General features: G+C 40.6%; 1 protein-coding gene across 6 annotated transcripts in view; it reads left to right on the top strand.

Annotated features, from left to right (window-relative positions):
• Window positions 1-721: 721 nt before the first annotated feature.
• unc13c (unc-13 homolog C (C. elegans)) overlaps window positions 722-13684 on the top strand; it is a 103523-nt gene continuing 90560 nt past the window's right edge. For 5 of the 6 annotated variants that reach the window (XM_032507029.1, XM_032507140.1, XM_032507062.1 and 2 more), the window contains exons 1-2: window positions 723-1281; window positions 4374-8562. In XM_032507029.1, the coding sequence (XP_032362920.1) occupies window positions 4572-8562 (3991 nt within the window). In that variant the 5' untranslated portion in view covers window positions 723-1281; window positions 4374-4571. Of the gene's footprint in view, window positions 1282-4373; window positions 8563-13684 lie in introns of all 6 variants that reach the window. The other variant, XM_032507195.1, reaches the window with a different exon arrangement.

Below are 13684 nucleotides of genomic sequence, written 5' to 3' on the forward strand. Positions count from 1 at the left end.
ATTCCCTTATGGCATTTTGTCACGAGGTTATTTTCATTCCAAAATATTGATTTTTTTTCATAGATGAAAATTCAATTCACGACGCCGACGGTGTTTTGCTACTACACCAGGCACCAGAAGATTAATCTGCAACTGCGATGAGCAATCATGTATGACGACATATCCAGTGAGAGACGTAATTAGATAATGCGCGAGTCTACGTGAAGCTCTGTTGTGTGTGGTGAAGCCTACTGATGAGAATGGGCTTCTATGGAGACTGTGTGTAACCCAGGCCAAAGTGTTTTTGTGTGTGTGTGAGACAGAAAGACAGAAAGTGTGCTCATCGTACCCAGCAGGCATGCTCATAAACTCTTGCACGCGCGCATAAAAGCAGTGGTGCGCGTTCACGACATATGCACGAACCATGACGAAAAATAAGAGCAATAGTAGGCCTAATAGTAGTTATGTAATATTAGTGTTAATGTTAATTGTAGCTTAACATTCTTCTATGTGCGTCTGTGGTGCTTATGGTTCATTGACACATCATCAATATTGTTTCCATTGGAATAGCCTATAGTTTTGCAGTGGTGTGATATAGTTATTATACACAAACAAACACACACACACTCCCCCATCCCTCCCCTCCTTTTAGTTTTGCTTCCCTCTCACTTAAGGCATCTCGCGCCTGTGAGAGAGAGAGAGAGAGAGAGAGAGAGAGAGAGAGAGAGAGAGAGAGTTTTGTACAAGGGAGGGACAGACATTCTCCAGCCGAGGAGCAGAGCTTCAGTCTGGGCAGCCAAGAGCAGCGCTGTCTGCCTCCCCATCCACCCCACCACCACCCGTCTGGATCCCGTTTTGGACTAGACACCCCGTGATGTGACAGTGCCTACGAGAAGGGGTGTTCGACTGTGTGTGTAGCCTATATTCGTGTCAGTCGTGGAGAAAATAAAAAACAGCAGTTTGCGGCATTAAAAGGCAGCATCTTCGGTCAACGAGAACAGAAGAGCACAGCACTGGAGCGAGAGCGGGAGGGGGTAGCCTACAGAAGGTGGCATGGAGGAGAGGTGTGTGTGTGTGTTTCTACGCGGAGGCAGGGCTGTGGGATGGTGTCTGATGGACGCGGAGAGATGCTGTGAGCTGTGGTATTAGCAGGCAGCTGCGCACCGAGCCGCTCTCTTCCCGCCCTCCCCTTCTCAGCTGCTCTCCTCGCACCGACCATTCGCTGAAACCGGGGTATCGACTCCACACGGCTCGTTGTGCTCACTGCCGCTGGCGTCCTGCACGGGGATTAGACACAACCAGGTATGTGCAGCGGGAGCCCATTTAGGCGCTGGATGCCTGTTTGCATGGCGTGTGTGTGTGTGTGTGTGTGTGTGTGTGTGTGGAGGGGGGGTTCTTGACTGTTTGACTTAATCCCATAGATTCTTGTTGCTTCCCTCCCCTCCTTCTGTGGCCCTGCCAGTGGATTAATGAAACGTTATTTCAGAATGATGCGGTTAGATAGTATCATCTGTCGATGTAGCTGGGGTGAAAAATACAAAAAATTGTAAGGTGTTAGTGTTGTTCAATCGTTCTGTATTTTATTCTAAAATCCAATTATGATATAAAACACTGTCGATTCCACAAATGTCCCATTGCTCCTAACCTTTCTCCCATGATGTTATGCATAACGCACAACATGAACGCATGTGAGCAATGCTGTTGTTTCACACTGAGCAAATGCGATGAGAATGGTTCTCATCATGCCGGCCAAAGAAAATGTAATATTTTGATTTATGAGGCGAGACAATCTGTTGTGATGTTGGCAAGTTTCCTAAGGCTGCAGGCAGATATTTCACTGTTGGGGAATACACAGGTTAGGAAAAGGGAGGCAGAAGCTCAGGATGGGCGTGAGTGCAATATTATCTGAGGATGCACACACCCTCATATGCTTATCCACCACTGGTATGCTTCGCGTTTCTCTCCGAGCAGCGAATGCATGCTTCAAAGCAATCATGCACGGAAGCATGCATGGCGCACATGTGTGTGCATACACGGCTGCACACACGGACGCACAGGCATGCACACAGCCACATGTAGGCTATACACCAATCCACACTCGGCCATAATCCATAATCATGTGTTCTGGAGACATGACGTAACACAAATGCATCTCTCATCTATATGCATCCGTTTCTAAAGGTTTTGCAAAGATTCCTCAGTTTCACCCAGAATGATAAAACAATGAACAGCAAACCACAGTATATAATTGCTTGCAGCATAATAACCTCAAATTGGCATACTTGCGTTTTTCATCAGGAGAGAAGATTGTACTATTGTGAGAAATAGGTTAGCATGCCTCTAAACTGACACTCATTTTCATTAAAGGGGAGTGGCAGAGACTGTACAACTGTGAGAAGTTGAGTGTTTTAGAGTACTCTGCTAATCAGATGCATTGGGGGAAAGTGGGGGGAAATGGTCTCTGGACATAAATGCAGGACCTGGGGTATTAGCCTTCTCTGGTGGTTTCTCTAGTCTGACTCACAAATGGGAGGGGCTCAATCTCAGGACTACAGGAATTCCCAGATTTTCTTTTATCATTATGGCAGGCAGGAAGCTCTTATCTGTCTAAGCAAGTTGATTATGGAACGCGTTTTTTACAACATGCTATGCATGTTAGTTGGAGAGTAAGTTACATACTAATACACTGAAGCAGTTAGAGGTTCAGTGCCTTGCTCAAAGGCACATGCATTTTGAATGATAAAGGGTGAAACACGCAGCTTGTTAGGATAAAAAAACACAATACACAAAGAATATGCCTATAATATCCCAGTATCACATATGTTTTAACACATTATATAATGATAAATAATATAATAAATAATTTCAATAATCTATTTGTAGGAACTGTATGTTTTAGCAGAGCCTTATTTTTACAGTGGGCATTGTGTGTGTGTGTGTGTGTGTGTGTGTGTGTGTGTGTGTGTGTGTGTGTGTGTGTGTGTGTGAACCTATGCTACTGACATAAATTAACCATTGTCAACCTATTATAAAAATCTATTGTAAAGACCTACTGTCCACTTATCTATACTTAGGTGCTGCAGAATGAGCTGTATCACACAGAATCTGCTTTTATTACACTACAAAGTGAGGATGAACAATAGCAGGGATATTGTAGAGATACACAGTACAGTATATAGTAAACAACGTAATCTCATTCTCACGTGGTTGTCATGATGGCTCGGAATAATTGGTACAACGTCATTTGCAGCCCTTTTGCTGCTGAGTCTGCTCACAGAGCCACGTCTTTGCAGTTTCTGTAGTCAAATTGATAACACACATATGAGTAATATGAGTAGTAATAAGGGGATCTAGTTATCTGTCATCCTTTACTACTAATTCTTGCATCATTTTGCTCTAATGGAACTAGCCAGGCAATACCTTCTGGGTTTTATCAAGTAATTTGTGTACCAACTCTAGCTCTGGAAGAGGGTTAATGCTTCATTCCTCAAACCTTAACATGCAGATGTCACAACCCTGGCTCTGTAAAGAGAGAGCAACTCCCTAATTGGTAATCAACACTCATTAGACACTAGTACTCTTTTATTGTGATTTGTGCTAAAAGAGTGCAGCCACAATGCAGCCACAGTGCTTTATAAGTGCTATTTCAGTCACTGCTGTAAACAGACACATCCCAGATGCTATCAGCCATGATTGTGGCTATAGCTCAATTTAGTCCTTAAGGACATGACAAAAATTGCATCACAAATGCGTTAAGATAATTGGTCAAAATTAACCAGCAGTCATTACTGGGCATATTTTGTCTGGAGTGTTATATGATAATGTTCCACCATTGTGAGTAATTTAACTTCAACTTCAACTTCAACAAGTTTCCTAACTTCTGCGTACACTGCGATATGCTGCATTCTTGTCAATATTGGCTTAATCATTTTGCTTCGTTGAAACGCTTCATTGTTGTTCAACCACTTTTGAGCCTTAAATATCAAACGTTTTCACCTATTTTTGTTTCATTTCAATACGCTACATATCCACTCAAAGTTTTTTTTTTCATTTCACGCCCACATTTAATTCTGATAAGTATTGTGTTATTCCAGTGTGTAGATAATAAATATATCAATTTATTATACAGTCAATTTTGGGATTTCAAATAAATGTTCAAATGAATGGGAATTTGTTTTCTGCATCTGAATCATTGGTTTGTTTGCATACGTTTGGTGATTAATCAATGAGAGATTTTTCACATTATGCATGTTACAGATTTAGCAGATTGTCCAATGTCTGGGTACTTGCAAAGTAATAACTCAGTATAGGTTATTCCTGCTTGTCTTTGAATGTGATTTTGGAATTAGCAACCGAATTTTGAAGTAAATATTTGTTTGTTTTTTGTCTTTCAGAGAGATGTTCCTTATCAGAAGGAAGGCCACTGGATTTAAAAGTATTAGTGAGTCTCCACGCGGGCTGCGGTTTTAGTGATCTTGAGCTGGGATTCCACTGTCAATCACAAGTTGATTGTTCTTGGCTCACCACCGCTGTATTCTCGTCCAACTTCTTCTTTTACTAGATGATAAAAACAGTCCACGGGATTGCCATCCATGGTTTCTGTCCTAATCAATACTATATCATCCTACATTAAAAAGATTTGCAAAGGAATGTTTACAAAGAAATTGGGAAACCCAATAAAGAAGAAAGAGAGAAGTGAAAATAAAGAGCCTAATTTGACCACTGATTTGCAAGCACACAATCTAACTCTCTCTACCACACTGAAGACTACAGTTAAAAAGATTTCCAAATGCTCTTCGACACGTAACATATCACTTGAAGAAGACGACGGAAAGAACGACTGCTCATCCCTGTCACCCACTTTTAGTTATCGTGTAGCTATAGCAAATGGACTCCCAAAAAATCCTATTTTTTTGAATAATAATGAAAGTATATTTCCTCAGGTTCTTTCGATTGATAGCAGTTACTCTGACTCCTTGAGTGAGACAAAACTTGTCAGGAGACTGGATGAGCATAAATCACACACTATGCCAGTGAGACGAAACAGGAAGAGCCTCATTAGTTTGGCTCCCTCTGATGGCAGCTCTGAGGGTGAACGAGTGGAACGCTCCAGTTTACACACACTTAGGCTGGGTGCTCTGCGCAAGTTAAGAAAATGGAAAAAGAGTCAGGAATGTGTCTCCTCAGACTCCGAAGTGAGCAATTGGAGGAAAACTTTGGGCATCCGGAGCAAGTCCTTGGACCGTGCTGGACGGCAGCAAAAAAGCTCGACCTTGGAGCCTGGCTCCTCTTCCACAGGCTGCATCAGTCAGACCCAGGATGTAATGGAGATGATCTTTAAGGAGCTTCAGGGGATCAGCCAGATAGAGACAGAACTGTCTGAGCTACGTGGTCATGTAAATGCCCTAAAAAGCTCCATTGATGAGATATCCAGCAGTGTGGAAGTAGTTCAGAGTGAGATTGAGCAACTTCGCTCAGGGTTTGTCCAGTCTAGAAGGGAAACACGTGATATTCATGACTACATAAAACAAATTAGCCACCAGGCCAATAATTCAACCTTGCGGTTTCTCAATGTTCCTGAAGAAAAGGCAGAGAAAACAGAAAGTCTCATATATAAAATACTTAAAGACAAAATGGGTTTCACTGATGCCCTTAAAACAATTAAAATTGAGCTTGCTCATAGGTTAGGGCAACAAAGAGAATGTTCTAATGCAAAACCCCGCCCTATTATTGTCATTTTTGCAACAACCCAAGAGAGGGATATAGTCTTAAAAAAGTGCTATAAACTTAAAGGAACAGGCATTACAGTATCTACTGATAGTTTAACTCATGATGGGAAGGAGAGAAAAGACAAGACAATGTCTTCCTCGCAAACCTATGAAAGCATGGATATCAAGACCTCAGGAAAGGATAAAGTGGGGGAGAGTGATGACTGGGACTCAATGGACAGTGATAAAGAATTAGACGAATTAAGCAGAAATAAATATGCAATGGTGATTTCAAAGCCTGTTCACAAGAGCAAATCAGAGAAGAGGCGATCCGACGAACAAGGCCGGTCAGGAGAGGGAGCAGGCTACTCAGGCGCTGTTCACTATGCTGATGACTCGTACTATGACCCAGACAAACATGCAAAGGCTTACTACTCTGATTTGACCCCTGGTTGGCTTTCCCAGAGTGAGTATTCTACCCCTAAACTCAGCCGCTCTGAGTCTGACTGCTCAAAACTTTGCCAGTCATACTCAGAAGACTTTTCAGAGAGTCAGTTCTTTACACGGGCTAATGGCTGCTCCCTGCTGTCCTCATCAGATCAGGAACTGTGGCAGAGAAAACAAGAAGATATGGCCTCTTCCTGGTATGCTAGCGACAGTCATGAGAATCAAACTTATGAACACAATGAGGTTGAGACTACAGAAACTATTGACAGTGGGGTGAGCAATGGGCTTGTTTGCATGTCTGGGGACAGAAGCCACTACAGTGGCTCCCAGCTCTCTCTGCAAGGTGATCTATCACCCTGGAAAGACTGGCATCATCTGGAGCAGGGTGCTGACTCTGGCTTGGAAGCCTCCATAGAGGTTAGCAGTCCCTTTGACCCATCAACCATCCCTGGGTTCCCAGAAAACATTACTAAATGTCAGGAGGTTGATTTACAATTTGAAGGAGATGAGGAATTCATGATGCTTGACCGAGAACCATCCCTACCACTTATAACCACCCACATTATTCCTCCAATTACAGAACGGGAGTCTGTCAACAAGCCATCTGCCCGGCAGTCTAAGGAGGGAAACAAGATGATCACAAAAGAAAACACAAAAATAGCATCTAAAGATACCCCTAAAGCTGTTACTAAAGTTACACATAAACAGACTAAATTGGCTCCTAACGAAGAAACCACGAAAATGCCAAAAGAAATCTCAAAGGTATCTGCCAAGGTTGCATCTAAAGTGACATCTAAAGCACCTCCTAAAGAGTCGTCTAAAGAGACTCAAAAATTTGCAGCTAAAGAATCCTCTCAAGTCCTCCCTAAAGACATTCCAAAAGTCACACCTAAAGATGCCACTAAGCCAATTGTTAAAGAAGTAACTAAAGTGGCATCTAGGATAACTTCTAGTGAGGCTGCTAAAGTCACTCCTAAAGTGACCCCAAAAGATAGCCCGATAATGACTCCTAAAGAAAGTCCTAAAGAGTCACCTAAAGAAAGTCCTAAAATAACTCCAATTGAGAGCCCTGTTTCAACCCCTAAAGAGTCCCCTAAAGAATCCCCTAAAGAGTCTCCTAAAATCATTGCTAAAGAGGTTACCAAAGAAGCTGCAAAACTGCCCCTAAAAGAGGTCCCCAAAGAGATATCTAAAGTAGCATCTGAACAATCTGTTAAAGTACCCACTAAAGAAGTTTCTAAGATTCCACCTAAAGATGCCCAAGAGGTAGCCTCTAAAGAAAGTCCTAAGGTGCCCCCCATAGAGACCCCTAAAGCCACTCCAAAAGAAGCCCCTAAAGTAGCACCCAAAGTAGCCTCTAAAGATGCCCCTAAGGAAAGCCACAAAGTAGTTCCTAAAGATAAATTCCCTGAACTGGATATCAATCATAGTTTTCACCAGACCCAGAATAAGTCATCAACTATGTACCGCAGTCAAAGCGAGATTCGAACAGAGAAGGTTGAAGAGGTCCCCAAGTCTTGGAGTAGTAGGCTCAGCATAGATCTCAGTGAGAAGTCCTTTGGTTTTGGCTTTGGTTCTACACTGCAGAGGGCTAAGTCAGCTCTGGAGGTTGTTTGGAAGTCTGGCTCTCAGACTCCTACCCCTGCACCTGTTGAGGAGCCCAACAACTCATCATTCATGGGGCGTTTCCGCACCCTGTCCACCTCTGGTGCAAATAACTCTAGTACTACAATAGACTCAGACGACCACACAGAGCCTGGATTTAACAAGTTAGAGGAAGTAAAAGCAGGTGCAGAGGTAGAAGCTGTGGAACAACCAGTGGACAATGAAACCCACTATGTTGAAGTAATGGAGCAAGTACTTGCTAACTTGGAGAACAGAACTAATGCTAATGAGACAGAGGAAACAGATGAGCCCGCGCAGGAGTGCGAGACTTCTCAGGACTATAGTGTGTCTGATGACATTGAGGCCTCTCAAGACAATGATGCCTTTCAGGATTTTGAGGCAGCTCAAGATTTTGAGGCCACAGAGGACTTTGAGGCAAGTAAAGAGGCATGTGTTCTGGAGTATGATTGCAGTTTGGATGAAGAGTACAATGAAGAATATGAAACCCAACTCACAGAAGACACTGCTGAATATGACGCAATGGTGGAGTACGTAGACGTAGAAGAACCGGACGACATTGATGTGACAGAGGAGACCGAAGAGGGTGATGAGGAGTTAGAGGATGTAGAGGAGATAGTAGAGGAGGCTGTTGAGATGTCTGAAAAGGTGGAGCAACCGCAGGAGGATGAGAACAAAAATGTTTCAGAGGAGAAGCCCACAGAGGCCCCACCCAAGAAACGTGTTCGACCAACATTCAAGGAAGCAGCACTGAGGGCCTACAGGAAACAGATGGCTGAACTGGAGCAGCAGATCCTGGCAGGGGGTATGACTATTAACACTTTTTTGTTTGTCACCGTGTCACTTTGAGTTCTTACTGTTTTACAAGGCTTTCTAATGGCAATACACTTGTACAACCGTAACAGTAACAGTCGTCAAACCATGCACCTGGGACTTAAAGAACTCTATCATGTATAAATACTTAACAGTACTTTACAAAAACAGCCAACATCTCAGCGGCAACTGTTTTGAAAAGTCTTGGTTTTGTTGGTTCACTGTTGGTGCATTTAATTTTTCTCTCTGAGATTTGTCAGAGAAGTCAAACAACTAGCAAACATGGATATCAGCGAAAGGGCGTACATTTATAACGTCATGTATGGCATTGAGAAGATACCACAACAATTCTCCTTTAAAACTTGTTTGTACTGAAATTAATATTAACCAAAGTTCTGACTATAAGGAGGTTAATTGAATCCATAAAGTTATAGTATGATTTGGAAAATTGCGTGAATAAATGTTGAATGTACACACTATTAAGTTAATGAGCTAAAACATAAAAAAACATTGTGACATCTAGTGGGTCCTCTGTGTTGTTAGTGGAAGTCTGAATCATTATGAATACTTTTAATTTATGTGGTGGAGACAAGCCATAGACTTGTAACTTGGTAGTTCAATATCAATGGATTTATGGCAACCTAAGACTTTGATGAAATTGAAGGATGTCTCTTTCAATTCAATTCAATTCAATTTTATTTATAGTATCAATTCATAACAAGAGTTATCTCGAGACACTTTACAGATAGAGTAGGTCTAGACCACACTCCAGAATTTACAAGGACCCAACAGTTCTAGTAGTTTCCTCCAGAGCAAGCAACAGTGCGACAGTGGTGAGAAAAAACTTCCTTTTAGGCAGAAACCTCGGTCAGACCCAGGCTCTTGGTAGGCGGTGTCTGACGGGCCGGTTGGGGTTAGAATGAAGAGTGGAAATAACAAAAATAGAAGAAAAAAAAATAGTTGTTGAATTGTCAAAATCTTTGAATTGGTAATTTTTTTTTAACTAAAAAAACACAGCTTCTCCAGTTTGTTCAAGTCACAGTGAGACACGGAAAGGCTGGTAAAGCGGACACAGTGTGGTTATACTTTTTAAAACTTCACAGTGACAGCGTTTGCTGCAACATAATAAAATGGCAAGATTGCCATCCAGTAGTGCGTAGTTTCTCTCCATCATTCCATAGTTGTTCAAATGTGCTAATCAACAAGACATTACACTGTCTACCTTCATTTCAACCGGGGTGTCATTTACTTGCACAGTGACAAAAGCTTCATCTTTTTGCTCTATCTGGGCACCAGTTGAATCAAAAGCCATTTGCAGTCCTGCTCCATCTAAATAGAATGTTTCATCAGCACTGCTGTCGGCTTGGTCAGTTTCTACCTGGTGAGCACTCCTCTTAGGTCTCTGCCTGTTGTAGGTTGGCTGTGTGGATCTGCAGCACTTTTGTGATTATGAGTATATATTTGTAAAAAACAAAACAGGAAAGTTTGTCAGTTTGAACATTAAATATCTTGTCTTTGTAGTGTATTTAATTGAATATAGGTTGAAAAGTTTTTATTTACGCTTTTCACAACCTCCCAACTTCATTGGAATTGCACATTGTATTTTCTTTTGTAGCTGCCTGTGGCACAAGGGATACATTTATGGAGGTTTATACTTTTTTATCAACATTTGATTGACTTTAAAAGTTACACTAGGGCTGGTCTCAGAAACTACCATAACTTCTTACCAATGAATAAAAACATGACTACAGTCTGCTATGAGATGTAGTTTTGGCATACAGTTAAAGCAAGTGTGAACATGAAGTCTTTACATATTGGCTTACCACTGAGAATGTTCTGTATGTTGATTTGCACCAGTGTGCTTTAAATAAGATATATTTTATTCTCTATAAAAAGCAGAATATTACACCAACGCTCTCATTTGTCTTCTTGTATCATACAGCCTCGCTGCAGTAGTAGCTTAGTAAAAGGTTGCGATTTAAAATCAACTTGGGTATGTAAATGGTTAGGATTGATTTATTGAAGGAAAAATAGTCTTTCAATTGGAACGAAAAAAGAGACCAGGGGATTTCCACTCTTACTTAAAATGAAAAAGCTCTTGACCTATATATGTAGCTGCAACTGTGGTACTCATGGTGAGGTAGGTTCTGTAGTTCAGGGAATACAGGCTACACCTGAAGACTGTGACAGATGTGTGCCCAAACCTTTTCAGTGGCCACATTAACATCCTGCAGAGAAGAAATTCAGTACTGTTATAAACTGAAAATCTTAAATTAGGAGAGCTTACTTGTCTGTGATATGATTGAATGTAACCATGCCTAGCAACCGTTTAAAAACCAACAAACTGCAACTCATATAAGGTATTGGTAGGCAAGAGAGAATATTGAAAATTATAGTCCTATACTGTATAGACCATCACTATTGCTTAACTTAGTCAATTTAATTTACTTTTTAATTGTGTATTAAGTCATTCCTGTCAAAACAGTGAGAGTAAAGGAAAAAGGATGCACCAATTTTTTGAATTGCTATTACCAACTGTAATTACATCACAATCTATAAAGGATTTTTAAGGCCAATACCAGTATTGATACATGAGAGTTAAGAAGATCTATTACAATCAATGGACCTACATATTTTTTTATTTTCACATTGCATATAACATCTTGTAAACATTTATGATTATCAAAGAACTGTCACCAATACCGTACATACTGCGAAACCTTTTACAGTTGAAAAACAAACTTGTCAGTGCTCTCTGGTGGAAAATGTATGTTATAACGACATACATCTAAATCCCTCAAACTTATCTGGCATTTCTTAACTGCAATGGCTATTTATTTACATTGATTGTCAGTAAACGTGTGATTTATTTTTAGTCTTATACATGGCTTTTGCTGGATTACCAGCCGACAATCTGACTGTCTGTCTTATTTACTGATTTTGACTCACTTCTCTTTGTTGACTCGGGCATGTGTGAGGTGAGGCATGCTTTAGACTCCGGACATATGACTCCAAATATTAATGCGTGACCAAATGTTCTCACTGTCTGATAGCTTTTGGCTCTTTTCTTCATCTATATACATGGTATTTAGCGGCTTTGTGTATATCATTCTATCCAGCTATGAAAAAGCTAAGAAATCCAGCTACAGTTTATGTTTGACACAAACATGTACCCAATAGCCAATGTTACCTGACATTAAAGAGCTCTGACTGTCCAGTTTCAAGCAATCCTTAAATGTTGCATTACCACCGACTACCTGACAATTTCCACTTCTTTTACTTACTACTGATGAATGAATAGACATAGACAGAAGCAGCGACAAGCATACACTACACTACCCCCCTTATTAGCTTAATGCCTTCATCTCGTGTAGCTGATGTGTGCTCATCACTCAAAAAAAAAGCCATTTTAGTTGTCTAAGTTTGACATAAAGTACTTTTGGGCTGGTGTATCCAATTGGGCAAAAACAAAAAGCTATCTAAAGCATAACAGGCTGCTGGTGTCAACTTTTACTACGGACTTAATATCAGAAGTCAGGCTAAACATCATATGCCAAACTTCTCTAAAGACATATGATGAAGTGTTTCAATTATGCAAGTAATAATCTTACAGTGATAGCCTATCTATCAATGAACTATCAATGAACATATAATACAGTATTAATCTCTAAAGTTACTTTTTAACTGAAAAAAAAAATGTCATAGCAGAAAGAGCACAGGTGTATCGTTAATTAATAAGATATTGAATGGATAAATTAAGCATTTTCACCTTGGAACAAAGCCATAATTAATGTGATTAGTTAACGTTACACCTGTGATTTTCTTTTCAAGATATCTCTATAACGTTAATGATGAAAAAAAAGCTCTCTTACTCAACAATATGAACGTTATTTTATAAATTATTATTATTAGTGATTCATTAATTTGTTTATTATGTTTTGTTATAATTTAGCGCAAATTCATGTTTACACTGAAAAATAGTAAGTATTACGTTCACCAACATATTGTTTTAATATAATAAAAGTGCCCTGTTAAAGTATTTTTCCGGAACATTAAGCTGTTGTGCGGACTTCACCTACTTTGAACATTCACTTTTTTGTCCTGCACCAGCACCCATATGGATGTGCACATTGTCTTTTTTGAGCTGTGAAGGGGGTCTCAGCAGTACTCCCACTCCAGCCAGGCCTGTCTTCAACCGGCAACAGAAGTGTCTGTATTCAGATGCTAATTCTCACTCCCAAGGGCATTCTGTAACCAGGTCAGCCTTGCTTGGAATATTTATAGAGGTCTGCTGTTAGCGAAGTTTGCTGCTTACTCCTGGGGGAGCTAAGGAGGTCTACCCTCTTTTTGCTTAGTGCACCATTTCTTGAGAAAGTGTAGATATGAAAAATGCAGATACAGGGAATGAAGAGTCTCTGTTGTTGGCATAGGTGCTACAATCCAAATTAAAAGCACTGAATGATTCAATGTTGCCGTTTTTATTGGAATGTTGTAAACAGGGAAAGCCTATTCTCCACAGTTTACTCTCACAACTTGGAGTAAGTGTCAGACCTCATTATTAGTCCTCATTATTCGATCATGCAGTTACTTCTTAACCTAAACGGTGGATTTAATTTTTCTTATTTAAGCATTATATAGTTTAGCTGCTTGTCCGACACGCGGATTGGCAAATGTGGGCTTTTAGCCTGTTTCAGTAACGTTAACGAGTATGAAAGGGATTGTCAGTAGAGTTTCAAGTTTAACAACAGAAAAAAAGTATAAAGTTAGGCTGCAGACTGTATGTGATATTTTGGCAAGCAGGCTTGTTTGCTGCCTGGTCTTACCGAGAGTTGGTGGGGGTCTCAAGGACAGAAAGGAACATGTTTCATCTAAACATGCTAATGTTATCTGCTGCAGCATGTCATAGGATCTTTTTTAACCTTTGTTTGGTGTTTCACTATGGAAATAGGCTCTGCGTGACCAACTATGGAAGATCCAATGACACGACGTCGGTCTGTGACAGACAGGTCAAACTGTTTTAGGGCCAAGCCCCCTCATATAATCACAGACGACCCGCTCCTTGCAAATGATTCTTGCTTTCTTACCTTAAAGAAACTATATTAAGCTCCCTCAGC

The sequence above is a fragment of the Etheostoma spectabile genome, chromosome 1 (assembly GCF_008692095.1).
Source record: "Etheostoma spectabile isolate EspeVRDwgs_2016 chromosome 1, UIUC_Espe_1.0, whole genome shotgun sequence".
Taxonomy (NCBI): Eukaryota; Metazoa; Chordata; class Actinopteri; order Perciformes; family Percidae; genus Etheostoma; species Etheostoma spectabile.